At 43.1% G+C, this 17,543-nt stretch overlaps 1 protein-coding gene across 1 annotated transcript in view; it reads left to right on the top strand.

Annotated features, from left to right (window-relative positions):
• Positions 1-1,373: 1,373 nt before the first annotated feature.
• Positions 1,374-17,543, top strand: part of LOC141141151 (uncharacterized) — a 193,800-nt gene continuing 177,630 nt past the window's right edge. Inside the window, exon 1 of the mRNA XM_073628855.1 lies at positions 1,374-1,606. Within this exon, the coding sequence (XP_073484956.1) occupies positions 1,424-1,606 (183 nt within the window). The 5' untranslated portion in view covers positions 1,374-1,423. The remainder of the gene's footprint in view (positions 1,607-17,543) is intronic.

Below are 17,543 nucleotides of genomic sequence, written 5' to 3'. Positions count from 1 at the left end.
ACTTAAGCCGTCCAGTCCAGATGATCTCTGCCTTCCCCTTGGTCACATGTCTAGAGACGTTCTCCTGCGTTCCTTGGCTGTCATTCCTTCTGACTCCAGATCCTGCTTGCTGTTACTACGATATTCTCTGGTTTCCTGACGTTTTGGCTTGTCTGATTATCTGTTTCGGTTCCTGAATGTTCTAGCTATGTTTTGACTACGTTTACTCTGTTTACCTTTTTTTATTATTATTAAACAAGTGTGATTTAACTGTACTTCTGTCTCAGTCTGATTCATGGTTTCTGACACAGGGTGAGGGGTTCCAGGGTGGTCTGGTTGCAAAGAAGAAAACTGATTTACAATTGTTTCAGGATTGGTAAGTCCTCATTTGGGACCAGGAGTTCAGAGGCTAATGCCACGTACACACGGTCGGACTTTTCGGCTACAAAAGTCCGACGGACGCCGACGGACCAAGTCCGGTGGACAATCCGATCGTGTGTGGGCTTCCCCGGACTTTCAGCTGACTTTTTCAGCCACAAATCTGACGGACTTTAGATTTGGAACATGCTTCAAATCTTTACATTGTAACTCCGCCGGACCCAGAAATCCGCTCGTCTGTATGCTAGTCCGACGGACAAAAACCGAAGCTAGGACAGCTATTGGCTACTGGCTATCAACTTCCTTATTTTAGTCCGGTGTGCGTCATCACGTACGAACCCATCGGACTTTTGTGCGATCGTGTGTAGGCAAGTCCGGTCATTAGAAAGTCTGTTGAAAGTCCGCCAAAAGTCCGTCGAAAGTCTGTTGGACGGGCTGTCGGACTTTTCTAGCTGAAAAGTCCGACTGTGTGTACGCGGCATAAGAGAGACTTTGGTTGGGAAAGAGCCTCCAAACCCTGATTCTGGGGACTTTGGTCAATCTGGGTTTACCCATCTGCAGGGAAGTTCAGAAAAGCAACAGGAAACAGCCTGCATTTGTCTATGAGGTGGAGTGTGAAGCAGAAAACTTTTAGGAACAAGAGTGGCGGATTGCTTGTGACTGAGACATGGCTAAGCTGGCATTTGAGACCCCTGATGCAGATAGGGACCTATTAGGGGACAAGTTCTGCGGCTGGTGAGCTAAACATTTGTTTTGCTCCAGGAGTGTGGACTGTTTAGTTTTGTTTTGTGCTGCAAATAAGCTGTTTTGTTTTACTATTGAGCAATAAAAGACTTCTTTGCTGCAATCTGCAATATCAGTCTCCTCTATAACCTTTATGAGAGAGAAGTCTCTTCTGTGCCCCTCTAGGATTTAGTTTAAGTGATAAAAACCTGAAATGCTGACACGCAGTATAGTTAGTCTATGCTACAGGAGAAGTGGGAGGTCTCAGAACTAAAGGCGTGCCTGATATAATACAACTGCTATTTTCTCTAAAAGCCTCAGAGTTCTGCTGACATCTGCAGCCATGGAGCTCATCTTCTCTGCACTGCTGACACTCATAGCTGCCTCTGTAATACGCTACATATATTCTTTTATTACTGACTGCATTACAAGCCCTAGGAACTTTCCACCAGGACCCCGGCCTTTGCCAGTGATTGGGAATCTGCACATTATCAACCTCAAGAAGCCCTACCTGACTCTGATGGAGGTAAAGTAATCCAGTGGGTGACCTAATAACATTGCATGCTTTGGGCACAAGTTCTGTTCACTTTAAAAATTGTAGTAAAAAAAATGAAAGGTAGAATATATTGTATACATAATGTGTGTATATGTGTGTGTGTATATTAGTTATATTATATTAAGAAAGTACAATGACAGACATATTTCTTTCCCTTTGAGTTTCAGTTTAAAACAACATAATGCATATGCATATACATATATATACAGTAGCTCACAAAAGTGAGTACACCCCCTCACATTTTTGTAAATATTATATTATATCTTTTCATGTGACAACACTGAAGAAATGACACTTTGCTACAATGTAAAGTAGTGAATGTACAGCTTGTATAACTGTGTAAATTAGCTGTCCCCTCAAAATAACTCAACACACAGCGATTAATGTCTAAACCGCTGGCAACAAAAGTGAGTACACCCCTAAGTGAAAATGTCCAAATTGGGCCCAAAGTGTCAATATTTTGTGTGGCCACTATTATTTTCCAGCACTGCCTTAACCCCCTTGGGCAAAGAGTTCACTAGAGCTTCACAGGTTGCCACTGAAGTCCTCTTTCATTCCTCCATGAAGACATCACGGAGCTGGTGGATGTTGGAGACCTTGCGCTCCCCCACCTTCCTTTTGAGGATGCCCTGCAGATGCTCAACAGGGTTTAGGTCTGGAGACATGCTTGGCCAGTCCATCACATTTACCCTCAGCTCTTTTAGCAAGGCAGTGGTCGTCTTGAGGTGTGTTTGGGGTCGTTATCATGTTGGAATACTGCCCTGTGGCCTAGTCTCCGAGGGGAAGGGATCATGCTCTGCGTCAGTATGTCAAGTACATATTGGCATTCATGGTTCCCTCAATGAACTGTAGCTCCCCAGTGCCAGCAGCACTCATGCAGCCCCAGACCATGACACTCCCACCACCATGCTTGAGTGTAGGCAAGACACACTTGTCTTTGTACTCCTCACCTGTTTGCCGCCACACATGCTTGGCACCATCTGAACCAAATACGTTTATTTTGGTCTCATCAGACCACAGGACATGGTTCCAGTAATCCATGTCCTTAGTCTGCTTGTCTTCAGCAAACTGTTTGTGGGCTTTATTTATCATTTTTATAAGAGGCTTCCTTCTGGAACGACAGTCACGCAGAACAATTAGATGCAGTGTGCGGCATATGGTCTGAGCACTGACAGGCTGACCCCCCCAACCTTCAACCTCTGCAGCAATGCTGGCAGCACTAATACGTCTAATTTTCCAAAGACAACCTCTGGATATGACGCTGAGCATGTTCACTCAAGTTCTTTGGTCGACCATGGCAAGGCCTGTTCTGAGTGGAACTTGTCCTGTTAAACCGCTGTATGGTCTTGGCCACTGTGCTGCAGTTCAGTTTCAGGGTCTTGGTAATCTTCTTATAGCCTAGGCCATCTTTATGTAGAGCAACAATTATTTTTTTCAGATCCTCAGAGAGTTCTTTGCCATGAGGTGCCATGTTGAAATTCCAATGACCAGTATGAGAGAGTGAGAGCAATAACACCAAATTTAACACACCTGCTCCCCATTCACACCTGAGACCTTGTAACGAGTCACATGACACCGGGGAGGGAAAATGGCTAATTGGGCTGTGTGTTGAGTTATTTTGAGGGGACAGGAAATTTACACAGTTATACAAGCTGTACACTCACTACTTTACATTGTTTCTTCAGTGTCGTCACATGAAAAGTTATAATAAAATATTTACAAAAATGTGAGGGGTGTACTCACTTTTGGGAGATAATGTTTGGCTGTCATATGATGGACACAGCCGATGACTGATCAGAGTACCAGCTCGCTGCCGGTACCGTGTGATCTCTGTGACCAATTACAGCGGGTCACATGACAGTTGTAAACAATGGATGGCTTTGACTTCCTTTCATGCCACCCATTGTGTACAATTGTGCTGCTAGCTGTTATTGGTCAATCTGATCACATGGTACAGACAGGGCCAATCACAGCCCATCTGTACCATGTGATTAGCTTTGACCAATTGCAGCTACTCACAACAAAACAAACTAAATGAATTGGTTTCATTCAGTAAAATGCTTGCTTATAGCAATGTAATTCATTACTATAAGCAATCATAATGTGTAAAAAAAATAAAAAATAAAAATCCTGATCACTTCCCCAGAGTAGTACAGTGTTACTATGGTAATGTTATATTGCTCTGGTCACAGTGTGTTTAAAAAAAAAAGTTATATGAAGATGCTGTACTGCATTAGTGACAGTATGTAAAAAAAAAAAAAAAAAAATTGTGATTTTTTTTCCCGTAATTTTCCAATAGTTATGACAAAATATTACAACTTCAAAAAACCTGCTATGCCTCTTACTAAATACCTTGGACTGTCTTTCCAAAAAGGGGTCAATGGAGGGGATATTTGTACTGTCCTGGCATTTTAGGGCCTCATGAAATGAGATAGGCCGTCAGTACATCAGGATTGATCAATTTTCAGATATATACCATAGTTTGTGGATTCTATAACTTTCCTACAGACTAAATATTATACACTGATTTGGGTTATGTTCACCAAAAAATGTAGCAGAATAAATGCTGGCCTAAATTCATCAAGAACAATTATTTATTTGCAAAATTTTATAACAGAAACTAAGAAAAACACTTTTTTTTCAACATTTTCAGTCTTTTTTCGTTTATATAGCAAAAAATAAAAAACCCAGTGATGATTAAATACCACCAAAAGAAAGTTCTCGTTGTGTGAACTAAATGATAAAAATTTAGTTTGGGTACAGTATTGCATGACCACGGAAAGCTGAAAATTGGCCTGGGCAGAAAGGGGCCCGGTATTGAAGTGGTTAAATTAAAAAATGTACTAACAAAGGCCAATCTTTAAAAAAAGGTTTCCTTAAAGCGGGGGTCCACCCACACTGCCAAAAAAAAAAAAAAAATATTAAAAGCCAGCAGCTACAAATACTGCAGCTGCTGACTTTTAATACATGGCCACTTACCTGTCCCAGGGTCCAGCGATGTCGGCAGGCGACGCCGAGAACCCGCTCAGTTCTCGGCATCTGCCGCCGCCATCCTAGGTGAGGGAATCAGGAAGAGAAGCGTTGCGGCTTCACTTCCCGGTTCCCTACTGCGCATGCGCGAGTCGCGCTGCGCGTCCCAAGTGGTCCCCGCTCTCTCCTGGGAGCTGTGTGCTTCCCAGGAGACATCGCGGTGGGGACGGGAAGAGGCGCAGACTCCCATGGGAATCTATGCCGGAAGTGGGTGCAAATACCTGTCTTAGACAGGTATCTGCACCCCCCTCCCCCCTGAAAGGTGCCAAATGTGACACCGGAGGGGGGGAGGGTTCCGAAAAGTGGAAGTTCCATTTTGTGTGGAACTCCGCTTTAATTGACTTTGGTTAGTAGTGTCAGGGTTCCATCTGTCAATATGGTGGCTTCGAGGTTGATTTACTAAAGGCAAATAGACTGTGTACTTTTACAAGTGCAGTTGCACCAGAGCTTGGTAAATGAGGTAAATCTTCACTTTACAAAGAATACCCAATCATATGCAAGAAAAAAAAAAAAAAACAGCATTTGTGCTTGCACATGATTGGGTAATGGAAGTTGGCAGAGCTTTTCCTCATTTACTAAGCTCTGGAGCAACTGCTGTTGCAAAAGTGCACAGTCTATTTGCCTTTAGTAAATCAATCCCATTGCATCATAAATTGGTATTTTTATTCCCAGTACTCACACAGACTTTGCCCAGTGCATGCTCAGTGTAGCCCCCATACGTGCCTTGTTTATTTACTCCTTTGTATTGTAGAATGCTATATCTGCTCAATCATGTACATTACAAATTGGGAGCATGGGAAGAACTCCCGTGCTCCCGAGAAATCCCCAGGAATATGGCGGCATGCGTGATAGTGGTCAGTCTGTACTAACATTACCACACATGTACAGGATTTCCCCCTCCACGTTGTGATATAAAAATCATGGCGCTGATGTCCTGTCTATGTGCGTGTGAGTGATAGTACCATACGGTGCATGAGCAAGATATTGCCTCCATGTTTTTTGCATTACAATATGGCTGAGAGATTCCACATATGCGTGGTAACCATACAGACCAGCCACTACTGTGCATGCCTGGTATATAGCTGCAATATTGTGATGTACAAAACATGGCCTTATAGGAGCACAGGAGTGAAAGCGTTGGGGGGGGGGGCTGGGGGGGATGATGGGGGCTGGAGCCCCGAGTGGGTCCCCAAAAAGTCCCGGGTCTCGGCATGCACAATTCTGTTATTAGCCCTGAGCGCCGCCACCGAACGGGGACCGAACTGACCCTGAGCACGGCCAAGTGACATAGCAGGTTCCGCCTTCTGGAGCCTGCAATGCCTATGTTGGACATCCCACTGGTTCAATGCCGGGACTGCCGGATGTGTGACGTCCATCATAGGCGCTGCAGGCTCCAGAAGGCGGGAATTACAATGTAATCTCCTTTTTTTCTTTTTTTTTTCTCAAGATCTGTAGAATATTTTTTTTTATAGTGATCTCCATAATATTTTTTATCGTTTTGTGTGTCAAGTTACCACAACACCATTATTATCTTGTATTTTTTAACATCAAAGAGGTTGGTTGGTGTTGGTGTCCCTTGTTAATTTGACAAACAAACTGTCCTTTTTGAAGTAAAACAATAGGTAAGTATTTGTCAAAACAAAAATTAAAAATTTATTAGGGGTCATACCAAAATAAAGAGGAGGGGAATGCTGGAGAAACTGTTGAAATTGGTAAAGCCTTTGTACCCCAGGACAGACATGTCGGTAATCCCTTATTTAGCGCTGCTTTTCCTAACCCTAATTCTTTTGCCCTGTGGATAGCTGCGGATCTGGTCACGCTTGGCTCCCTCCAAAGTGATGGAGTGCTCCACTCCTTTTTATCCTTACAAACTTCCTACTCCTTACCCCGGTCTGAGTTTTTCAGATATCTTCAGATCAGACATTTCTATAACTCACACTTTCCTAATCCAGTCCCATCAACTGTTAACATATTTGAGGATCTCTGTGGCCCAACATCCAGAGACAAGGGGATAATCTCATTGTTATACAATTTTATAGGAGGAGTTGGCCTCCCTGAGAAATCCTCTGCTCTGATTCAGTGGGAGGCAGAACCTGGACAGGTGGTATCCCCCGAGGAGTGGACTGATAGGATTATGAACCTACATAAATGTACAAGATCTGCGGCGGTTAAGGAAACAGTGATGAAGCTACACACAAGGTGGTATTATACACCCGCTAAATTGAATAAATTCTTCCCCATTGTTTCTGAGCACTGCTTTAGGGGTTGTTTGGAACAGGGCACCCATTTGCATATCTTCTGGAGCTGTGTGGCCTTAAGAGACCTCTGGCAGAGGGTTACAACCAAGGTGGCTGAAATAACGGGGACACAGGTTATTATTACTTATCAGATGGGCTTACTCTTTGCAGATATACCTGGGGCTTCTCCCCCTGATCAAAAATTGTCTCATACATTATTTAGTGTGGTCCACTGGTGTATAGCCCTGTACTGGCGCACTCCCACGGTCCCACGGGACCAAGTCCTTAGACGAATGTCTGTCATTCAACTTATAGAAAAAATTGCATATACAATTACAGACACTATGCGTGTGTATGATCGAAAATGGAAATCATGGGTTCCTTAAACACTCAGGGTTCTCTTGTACCAATCAAATGTGGACTCCTTAATTTTGTGGCATTATTTTCTATCAATCCATTGGGTTCCCCCGCAGCCCATTTAGTACCACATGTTAGTGGTTGCTTATTGATTGTTTAATGTTTTGTTTGTTTCTTTTTTGCTCTCGATTATATAGTTTCGAAGGCATTTATTTCCACTATATGAGTGTCAAACTTAAATGTAGAGACCCCCCAACTTTCTCTTTGGCTCTAAGGTCCTCCCAGCTGGGAGGCCTCCTTAGCTCTTGTTGTCTCATATAGTAAATTACTTCTCTATGACTACTGTAATTACATCTGGTATACAGTGTACTGGACCAGTTAAGCCTTTCTCATGTAATGCTTTTTTTTTTACACACTATGTACTTTGTACTAATCTTCAATAAAAATGTGTATTAAAAAAAAAAAAATGAAGAACATCATTGATGTTTTAGGCAGAATCTAAAACCCTAAAAAATTGAACAGTTTGTCGTTGAATTTTTTATTTTTACTAAAGTTTTAAAGTAATTTGAAAGCCAAATTTTGAAGATGCACAAAGTGTGTCTATCTGCCATCACGGGATATCAATGTACGCGTTTTGTGGGTGCAACCCCTTCCTCGCAACTTAAGTAGATGAGAGGAAGGGGTTGCACCCCCGAAACACATCCATTGATCCCCCATGATGGGAGCTAGCACATGTTGACATTAGGCATGGGATCAGGAGGGAAATCCACATTTTGACTCCCAGTTTGTGTGCATCTTCAAAATTTGGCTTTTACAGGGATGACATCACCCCATCAAATGAAGGCAAGATCAACACAGTTTTGACATACTAATGTCTCCTATTGCCTTCACTTTATCAAAGTTGAACTTTGTAGGTTCCTGAGTTGTGTATGTTATGGTTTTAAACATGCCTGTTTTACCAAAAAAAGGCTAATTCTACTGTCAAACATAAATGTTATACACCATGTGTTGATGTTGGTTTGTTAAAAAACCCTTTTATAATGCACATGTGAATGTGCACGGAGTAAAATGTTTTATACTCAACAATGTGTGGCTTCTTCTTTCAATGCTCAATACCAGTTTTTGGAGTAAGTTGTTGTAGTTACAGTGACAACGGGGGTATTTACTAAAGGCAAATCTACTTTGCTCTACAAGTGCACTTTCAGTGCAGTTTCAGTGTACTTGCAAGTGCACTTGCAGTGCACTTGTAGTGCAAAGTGGATTTTCCTTTAGTAAATAACCCCCACATTGCTCTAAAATTTGACCCAATCAGGCCATTTTAGGGATTTAAAGCAATTAATTTATGGAGTTGAAAGGATGATTATTTTTATCATCAATGCATTACATACATTAACAACAGAAACAATGTGTGTGTAGCAGACCCACAACATAATAGTTACCTGAAGAAGAGATTGTCACCTCATGTATCAAATAAATTACGTTTGCACTATTGAAGAAAAGGACCAAAAATAAAAGGCCATTGGAGAACCTAGGAGACAGATAAGAAACACAAGCAGTAAATTAAATGAAATATGAGTTCAGTTTCTAAAACATAAATGTATTTAAAACATGTTTTAGACACCGTCTGGCATATCAATGGGCCCAGGATAGCATGCTGGGGAGGTTGGTGAAGGCAAATATGCATGAAGGTCAAAAAAGGAGTATTAAAAGCTTCCAGCATGCATGGGGATAAAGAGGGCATTCACAGCATATTACAATCATGGTGATTAGGGAATGATGGAAGAAATATAATACATTAGCAATCATTAATACATAGAATGTGATGCTAAAGGAGAAAACTTACCTTAATATAGTCCTTCTGCAGGACCTGAATGATGGCAGAACAGGTCTCTGGAATAATGATTCCCAGAGCCTGGGGGGAGATTCCAGTTGTAAACTTGATGTCCTGGAGACTTCTCCCCATCGCCAAGTACCGCAAGGTAGCGACTAGCCTCTGTTCGGGAGGGATGGCTTGCTGCATGCAGGTGTCCTGCTTCGTAATGTAAGGGGACAGCAAAGCCAACAGATGGTGAAAAATGGGGTCCGTCTTCCTGAGATAATTCCTGAAATCATCAGGATTATTCTCCCAGATCTCCCGCAGCAAATGTGCTTGCTGGAGCAACCAATTCTTCGTCCATGAACTCCTCCTCATTCTGTTCATGGACTGGACTTGGGTCAAAGCAAGAACTCCAACACCAAGCCCTTGCACAGCATGAACTCTACGACGAGTATGTACCCGCAACATGGCTAGGAAATGGTCGGCTCGTCAGAACTAACAGAATGCACTGAAAAAGGCCTGAGAAGAGTGTGCTGAAAATCAGAAACGAGCAGACAAGAACGCACTGAAAACAGATACAAACTATTAAATAGACGGACTGAAAGACGGGAACAAACTGACAACACGTACTGAAGAACAAATACGAACCCACAAGCACAAACTGTCAAGCAGTAACAAACTGAAAAGCACAAGGCTAAAAAGTACAAATCGTCTATCACCAAACTTCTACTAACACGAGATAAACACAAGATTAGCAGAAGGAGCCCAAAGGGTGGCGCACTGGCTATTGAACTTCCTTTTTATAGTCCAGTCATACGTGTTGTACGTCACCGCATTCTTGGCGATCGGAATTTCCAACAACATTTGTGTGACCGTGTGTATGCACGACAAGTTTGAGCCAACATCCTTCGGAAAAAAATCCACGGTTTTGTTGTCAGAATGTCCGATCGTGTGTACGTGGTATAACAGTAATTCTAATAAGGAGGTGGTTTCTAGTTCTGTGCTAATTATGACTTTCAGAAAGTAATGTAGGCATTTGTATCAAATTTTTAGAAAGCTCAGGCAATGAATCGAGAAGGTAAAAGAGCATTGATATGCTAGAAGTAGACACCTAATGGTTCCTGCTGTACAGTGTAATGTACTTTGCCTCCTTTATCTAAAGCAGCCTTTTTCAACCAGGGTGCCCAGGCACCTTGGGCGCCTTCAGGTTTCTTCAGGGGTGCCCTGGCAAAATGCCTACAATTCCTCAAAAATTGTATACAAGCCAGTGGGTGGATCAAGCCTGCCTTTTGGTTCCATGAAGGCACAGGTTTTTGTTGTGCACCATAACATTGCAAAGGTGTAATTGCTTGGAAAATAAATCATCTTTAATGTTGAGTGTCCTACATGTATGAATGTTGCTACATTATGTAAAACTATTTGATTATTTTTTTGGGAGTGCCTCAAGATTGTGCTTAATTTTAAAGGTTGCCTTGATCAAAAAAAGGTTGAGAAAAACTTGTCTAAAGTATAGGTCCTTTTTACTTTCACTGATGAAAAGGATTCTTCATTGTAATAGCTGAGACAATGTGGAGCAGTCTTTCAGGGGAACTTACTCTAGTAGATTCGGTAGATTCCTAAATAAAAGACAACAAAAATATAAAGAATACTTACATTTAAATTCATAATAAAATATTGATTTGCTGAATTATTGTTATTGGCACTAGGGGTATGGAGGTATTGTTTTCCCTTTAACAGTAAAATAAATAATGTATACATTGAAAAACTTGTTGCCTGTCCGCAGTACTTTTACTACAAGTGGGCGGTAAAGCCAGGCACTGTGATGTACCCGTATGTTGCGGTGTACTTCCTGGTTTCCTAGCATGCATGTGCGCAGCCCTTGCTGACCTGTGCCGTGATTGGCCACAGCATGAGTTTGTCAACAGGATACAGCCAATCATTTAGGCTGTATACCTGCTGATAGGCTGTGGCCAATCACAGCACACATCTCTGTGATTATAAACAGACTCTCATACCTCCTCATTCTCAAGTTTGAAAGTTGGGGACACTTCAGGGAGGCAAAGACCTGCGGTGCACTATGTGCACTGTGGCAAAAAGTGGGTGTGGCCAAACATCAGCAGGAGGAGCTTAAAGGGCATGGTTAAACATAACCCAGGCTTTGGATGTGTGCTGGGGGGGCTTTGGGAAGAGAGAGGACTTGTGCTAAAAGGTGGGGTGAGGGGGGTTAGATATGTCCTGGGGGGGATGCTTTGGGAAGGGAGAGAATTTGTGCTAGAAAGTGGGCTGGAGGTGCTTTGGGAGGGGAGTGGACTTGTGCTAGAAGGTTGGGCAGATATGTGAGTGGGGCTCTTTAGGAGGGGAAAGGATTTGTGCAAGAAGGTGGGGGTGGGGGATTTCAACTCCAATCTCCCTTCTAGCACAAGTCCTCTCCCTTCCAAAAGCCCCCCAAGCTCATATCCTCTTAGCACCAGGACCCCGGGCAAAGGAAGAGTACGTCTCCGCCAGGTAAAGTTCCAGGGCTCAGGTAAGTAAAACGGGGGGGGGGGAGGGGGGCTGGGGGCCGGTCACTGCCAGGTGTTTTTTCACCTTAATGCATAGAATACATTAAGTTGAAAAAACACAAGGGTTTACAACCCCTTTAAATGCATCATCACTATGCTGCACAGTTGTAGGGTGGTTGCAGTGCAGCCCCATTCACCTAGGGGTATACTTCAAGGGCGCCCAGACTGAAAAAAGATTGAGAAACACCGACATAGAGGAACCGATCTCTCCATTTTCCTCCTGCAGCCACTGAATGCCTGCGGGAGGGAGAGGTGGAGAAGCGGGGGGAAAATGGAGAACTTGGTCTGCGACCGGGCCTTGTCCGCCACCGTGCTCGGAGGAAAGGGCCCTGCCTGGGGGTCAGGGGGGCCTTTCATGGTTTCATGCATCGGGGCCCTGAAGGTTCTAGTTACGCCACTGGATGCAGGGTAGGTTTTCCTGGGTGTCTATGCTAGCGTGCTCTGTCAGGTCGGTTACTGATCAGGCCAGTTACTGGAGCTTAGTGCTGGAATTCGTTCCGGCTCTGAGCTCCAGGATTCAGCACGGGAAACTATCCTGCACTAAAGTGTCAATAACCAGAATCACAAAACATTATATCAACAAATGACAGCAACACTTACTGTATGTACACACAATAATACAAAGAATACCACCAAAACAAATGTGTTGTGCTGCCAAATAATAAATAATGTGAACCCACCATAAAAAAATACATAATATAACTACCACCATTATCAATGAATAAATATAAAGTACAAAATTCAAAATAAAGTGAAGTGTAATAAATAAATTCATAAATACGTGATTGTAAAGTTCATAACATATAAATAAATCAATAAATAGTTGATTGAAGAAGTTCATGAAAATTCGTAAATGATGAATGAACAATCAAGTACAACACTGGATGAAACATTACTCTTCACTTTATATGAACTTTGTACTTTATATTTATTTATTGTTCATGGTGATAGTTATATTATGTATTTATGCATTTCATTGAGTTTTATGGTAGGTTCACAATATTTATTGTTTGGCAGTGCAACACATACAGAATAACGCACAGACATTCTCCCACACACTCACATATAGACCCATACAACCTCATACACATACACTCATATAAACACACACACGCACACTCCCATACATACAAATACAGACCACAACATCATACACACACTTCCATACTCACACACTTTCTCTGCTTGTTGCTGAAACCTGTTCCTTGCTCTCTGATCGACAGCAGGTGGACGGGGCCAGAGTTATGTATTGCTGCCTGAATTAAATGGCCAGTCCCCAGTACGAGTCCTTGCCTCCAATCAGCAACAGGTGGGCGAGACTTGAAGTTACTCCATATGCTGTAATGTTTGCCAGCCTGCATTCGTGAATTGTGACATCTTCTCTAGGGGCGGGCTGTGGCATGCCCGGGCTCCCTGCAGAAGGCTAGAGTGTGTGAGGTGCAGGGGAGGTTCCCTGGTGATTGGCTACAATGTATTAAAGGAGCCCAGTGCCGCAATTCATTTCGAGACTCCAGCTGGATTAGCGGGACGCCAGGATTTACTTGCAATCGCGGGACGGTCCCGGCGAATCTGCAACGGTTGGGGGGGTATGGACTCTGGCTGGATTCCTCCTTGATGTTCAGAAATTAAAGAAGGGAAGAAATCAGCATGCATATACTTGCATACACTTGTTAGACACACAATTAACCCCTGATCACTCCTGTCACCCAGCCAGTGTAATTAGTACAGTGTTAGTGTACAGTATTATAACTGATCACTCTATTAGTGTTACTAGTGACGTCCGTGTCAATCAGTTAACATCCCTTCCAGTTAGTGTCAGTTAGTGCCAGGCAGTGTTGCCAACCCCCCAAAGTAAAATATACTGGCAGGACCCCAAAATTTACAAACGCCACCAATTTTTTACTGGCAAAAATCATGACATTTACCGGCAGAGCCACATTTTTTACTGACACTGCTAAAAAGTACCTACAATGCCCATTTTCAGTGCTAAGCAGTGCAAATATCAATATTTAAACTATAAACATGTAGCTAGTGCTATTAGCAATGTGTTTAAGTTAAACAAAAGTAAAAAAACATATTTCCCCATTTACATGATACAGGAGGGGGTCAGAGGCTGTGTGGACATGGTACAGGGGTCAGAGGCTGTGCGGACAGAGTACAGGGGTCAGAGGCTGTGCGGACAGAATACAGGGGTCAGAGGCTGTGTGGACATGGTACAGGGGTCAGAGGCTGTGCGGACAGAGTACAGGGGTCAGAGGCTGTGTGGACAGATTACAGGGGTCAGAGGCTGTGCGGACAGAGTACAGGGGTCAGAGGCTGTGCGGACAGAGTACAGGGGTCAGAGGCTGTGTGGACAGATTACAGGGGTCAGAGGCTGTGCGGACAGAGTACAGGGGTCAGAGGCTGTGCGGACATGGTACAGAGGTCAGAGGCTGTGTGGACATGGTACAGGGGTCAGAGGCTGTGCGGACAGAGTACAGGGGTCAGAGGCTGTGCGGACAGAGTACAGGGGTCAGAGGCTGTGTGGACATGATACAGGGGTCAGAGGCTGTGTGGACAGAGTACAGGGGTCAGAGGCTGTGTGGACAGAGTACAGGGGTCAGAGGCTGTGCAGACAGAGTACAGGGGTCAGAGGCTGTGCGGACATGGTACAGGGGTCAGAGGCTGTGCGGACATGGTACAGGGGTCAGAGGCTGTGTGGACAGAGTACAGGGGTCAGAGGCTGTGCGGACAGAGTACAGGGGTCAGAGGCTATGCGGACATGGTACAGGGGTCAGAGGCTGTGCAGAGTACAGGGGTTAGAGGCTGTGCGGACATGGTACAGGGGTCAGAGGCTGTGCAGACAGAGTACAGTGGTCAGAGGCTGTGCAGACAGAGTGCAGGGGTCAGAGGCTGTGCGGACAGAGTACAGGGGTCAGAGGTTGTGCGGACAGAGCACAGGGGTCAGAGGCTGTGGAGACAGAGTACAGGGGTCAGAGGCTGTGCGGACATGGTACAGGGGTCAGAGACAGTGCAGACAGAGTACAGGGGTCAGAGGCTGTGCAGACAGATTACAGGGGTCAGAGGCTGTGCGGACATGGTACAGGGGTCAGAGGCTGTGCAGACAGAGTACAGGGGTTAGAGGCTGTGGGGAGAGAGTACAGGAGGGGCTCCTGCTCAGTCGCTCTGTCTATCTGTCCTCCCTCCTCCTCCATACTTGGCTCAGTATAGCACAATACATCTGAGATGACGTCTGACTGACCTGGATCATGGATGGATGGATGGAATTTGAAGCAGCTTTCCTTTTCTAGTCCTTATGGATGCTCTGAGCAGCAGGGACGCACCTCTGCATTGTGACATCATGATCCTTCTTCTTGTTTTGCTGCCAAGTAGCAGGACAGTGACCCTGCAGCATGCTGACCCAGCAACGGGCACAGCGCACTGAGATCCCAGCTGCAGATTGTGCCCACTGACACATGCCATGTCTAGGTACCCCCCACCACCTGGCACCGCACAGGTTACAGGCATCGAGCGGGGGGGTGACATCAGCAGGCACATCATCGACCTCCCCGGACCCCTGCTGTGGTGAGGCCCCGCCGAGAACGAACGTCAGCTATTCAAAAATGGCACCAGGTGGCGACATTACATCACTGCGCATGCGCCCGCCCATGGCGCCTGGCCAAGCGTTTACGAGTTCTCCTGAACCCGGCAGGCTTTGGAATGGAGCATGCGCAGTAGCGCTGTCGGCCTGCAGCCATCTTTTTTACGGGCACTGCTCCGTAATGGACATTTACGGGCACCCCAAAAATAGGGTGAAATTTACGGGCTGCCCATAAATTAGCGGCGGTTGGCAACACTGGTGCCAGGTTGCACGCCACACTATCACAGTTACACTAATGCCCCGTACACACGGTCGGATTTTCCGATGGAAAGTGTCCGATCGGAGCGTGTTGTCGGAAATTCCGTCCGTGTGTGGGCTCCATCAGACATTTTCCATCGGATTTTCCAACACACAAAGTTGGAGAGCAGGAGATAAAATTTTCCGACAACAAAATCCGTTGTCGGAAATTCCGATCGTGTGTACACAAATCCGACGGACAAAGTGCCACGCATGCTCAGAATAAATAAAGAGATAAAAGCTATTGGCCACTGCCCCATTTATAGTCCCGACGTACGTGTTTTACGTCACCGCGTTTAGAACGATCGGATTTTCCGACAACTTTGTGTGACCGTGTGTATGCAAGACAAGTTTGAGCCAACATCCGTCGGAAAAAATCCTAGGATTTTGTTGTCGGAATGTCCAAACAAAGTCTGACCGTGTGTACGGGGCATATAAGTCACTGATCACCGCCATTACCAGTATTGTGTCTGTATGGATCAGTATCTTGATCACGATCAGAACTATACTAATGTCCTCAAAAATGCAGCGTTAGAAAGATCAGCCCCCAATCACTGCAGAATATATATTGGCCTAAATTTATGGATATGTTTTATAACAGAAAGTGGGTTTTTTTTTTTCAAAATGTTTTCCTTAATATAATAAAAAATAATAAACCCAGTGGTGATCAAATACCACTAAAAGAAAGTTTGATTCATGTGAAAAATAGATATAAATTTCATTTGCATACAGAGTTGCATGACCATGCAAATGCCAGTTAAAATAGCACAGTGAGGATAGCAAAAAATGCTTTGATCATGAAGGGGGTAAAACCCTCCAGTGCTCAAATGGTTAGCCATAATCATCCCTAAATAACTCCTCTTCCCCATTTTCCCCTTTGCTTACAAGTTTCTGCTGTTTTATTATTATTATTTTACAATTAATAATTAAGACTTTTTCTTTCAATCATTTTTTTTATAAATTTGTTTTCAGTCTCAGAGGAAAATAATATTTGCAATATAGAAATTCATAAGAAAAATGTTGATTCATAGAATTATTTAATTGTAATTAGGGGAAATTACATTTTTTCCCCTTGTATTAGTAAAACAAACCATTTACCATAATCATCCCCAAATAAATTCCCCAATTTTTCCATTAGCCTATAAATTCCTGTTTATTTTTTTTTATATATCTATTTTAACAATCATAATTAGGATTTTTTTCATAAGATTTGTTCATTATTTTATTAGTGTTGCAGGAAAAGAAAATGTGCAAAATTAAAAATAAAAAAACCCTTTCTTTGAATTGTAAATAACCACACTTTCTACCTAGGAAGATAATTTCAATGTCATTGTAAAGAGACCAATTTTTAGAAAAAGAAGTGCACTTAGTTGCTTTAAAACAAACACCTACCAAACTAGAAAAAAAAACACTCTTCTTGTTAAAGATGTTTGTCTATAAATTACATTAAAAAAAAAAATTGCAAGACAATATTGATAATAAAAGCTTGGTTTGTCCTGAGAAAAACAAATATACGCATTATTTAATTCTCCTAGTAAATAATTAAAAACATATTGATGAATCAATATGCCCATGAGCTGAATCAACAGACCCATGATAACATTTTCTGTGGGTTACAAGAGGTATACAGATGCCAGAAATGAACTGTTAAATAATCCAAATGTATATAAGCAGGAATTAAGAAATACATAAATTACATAAATACTAATCCATAAATAAAGAAAAAATAATAAGAAACAATGTAGGTAAAACAGCTCTGAACTGAAGAAAAAGAAAATGTTTCAATGATTGTTTATTTGCTGTTTAACCAAAGGGGTTAAAAATAAGTCAGCATACAGTAAGTTATGGAATGTGCGTAAAAGAACAGTATGTATAGGGAAACCTTGACATACCAAAGCTCAAAGCTCAAGAATTCAGCCTTTATTTCTAAGCTGAAAGATGTTTCCCTGAGCATGGATCTGAAACAAAATAAAAAAAGTACAATCCAAAACATTACACTGTTATCATGTTAGCTAAATAAAAAAAAAGT

The sequence above is a fragment of the Aquarana catesbeiana genome, linkage group LG04 (assembly GCF_042186555.1).
Source record: "Aquarana catesbeiana isolate 2022-GZ linkage group LG04, ASM4218655v1, whole genome shotgun sequence".
Classification (NCBI taxonomy): Eukaryota; Metazoa; Chordata; class Amphibia; order Anura; family Ranidae; genus Aquarana; species Aquarana catesbeiana.
This window is presented reverse-complemented; position numbering and strand designations above follow the sequence as displayed.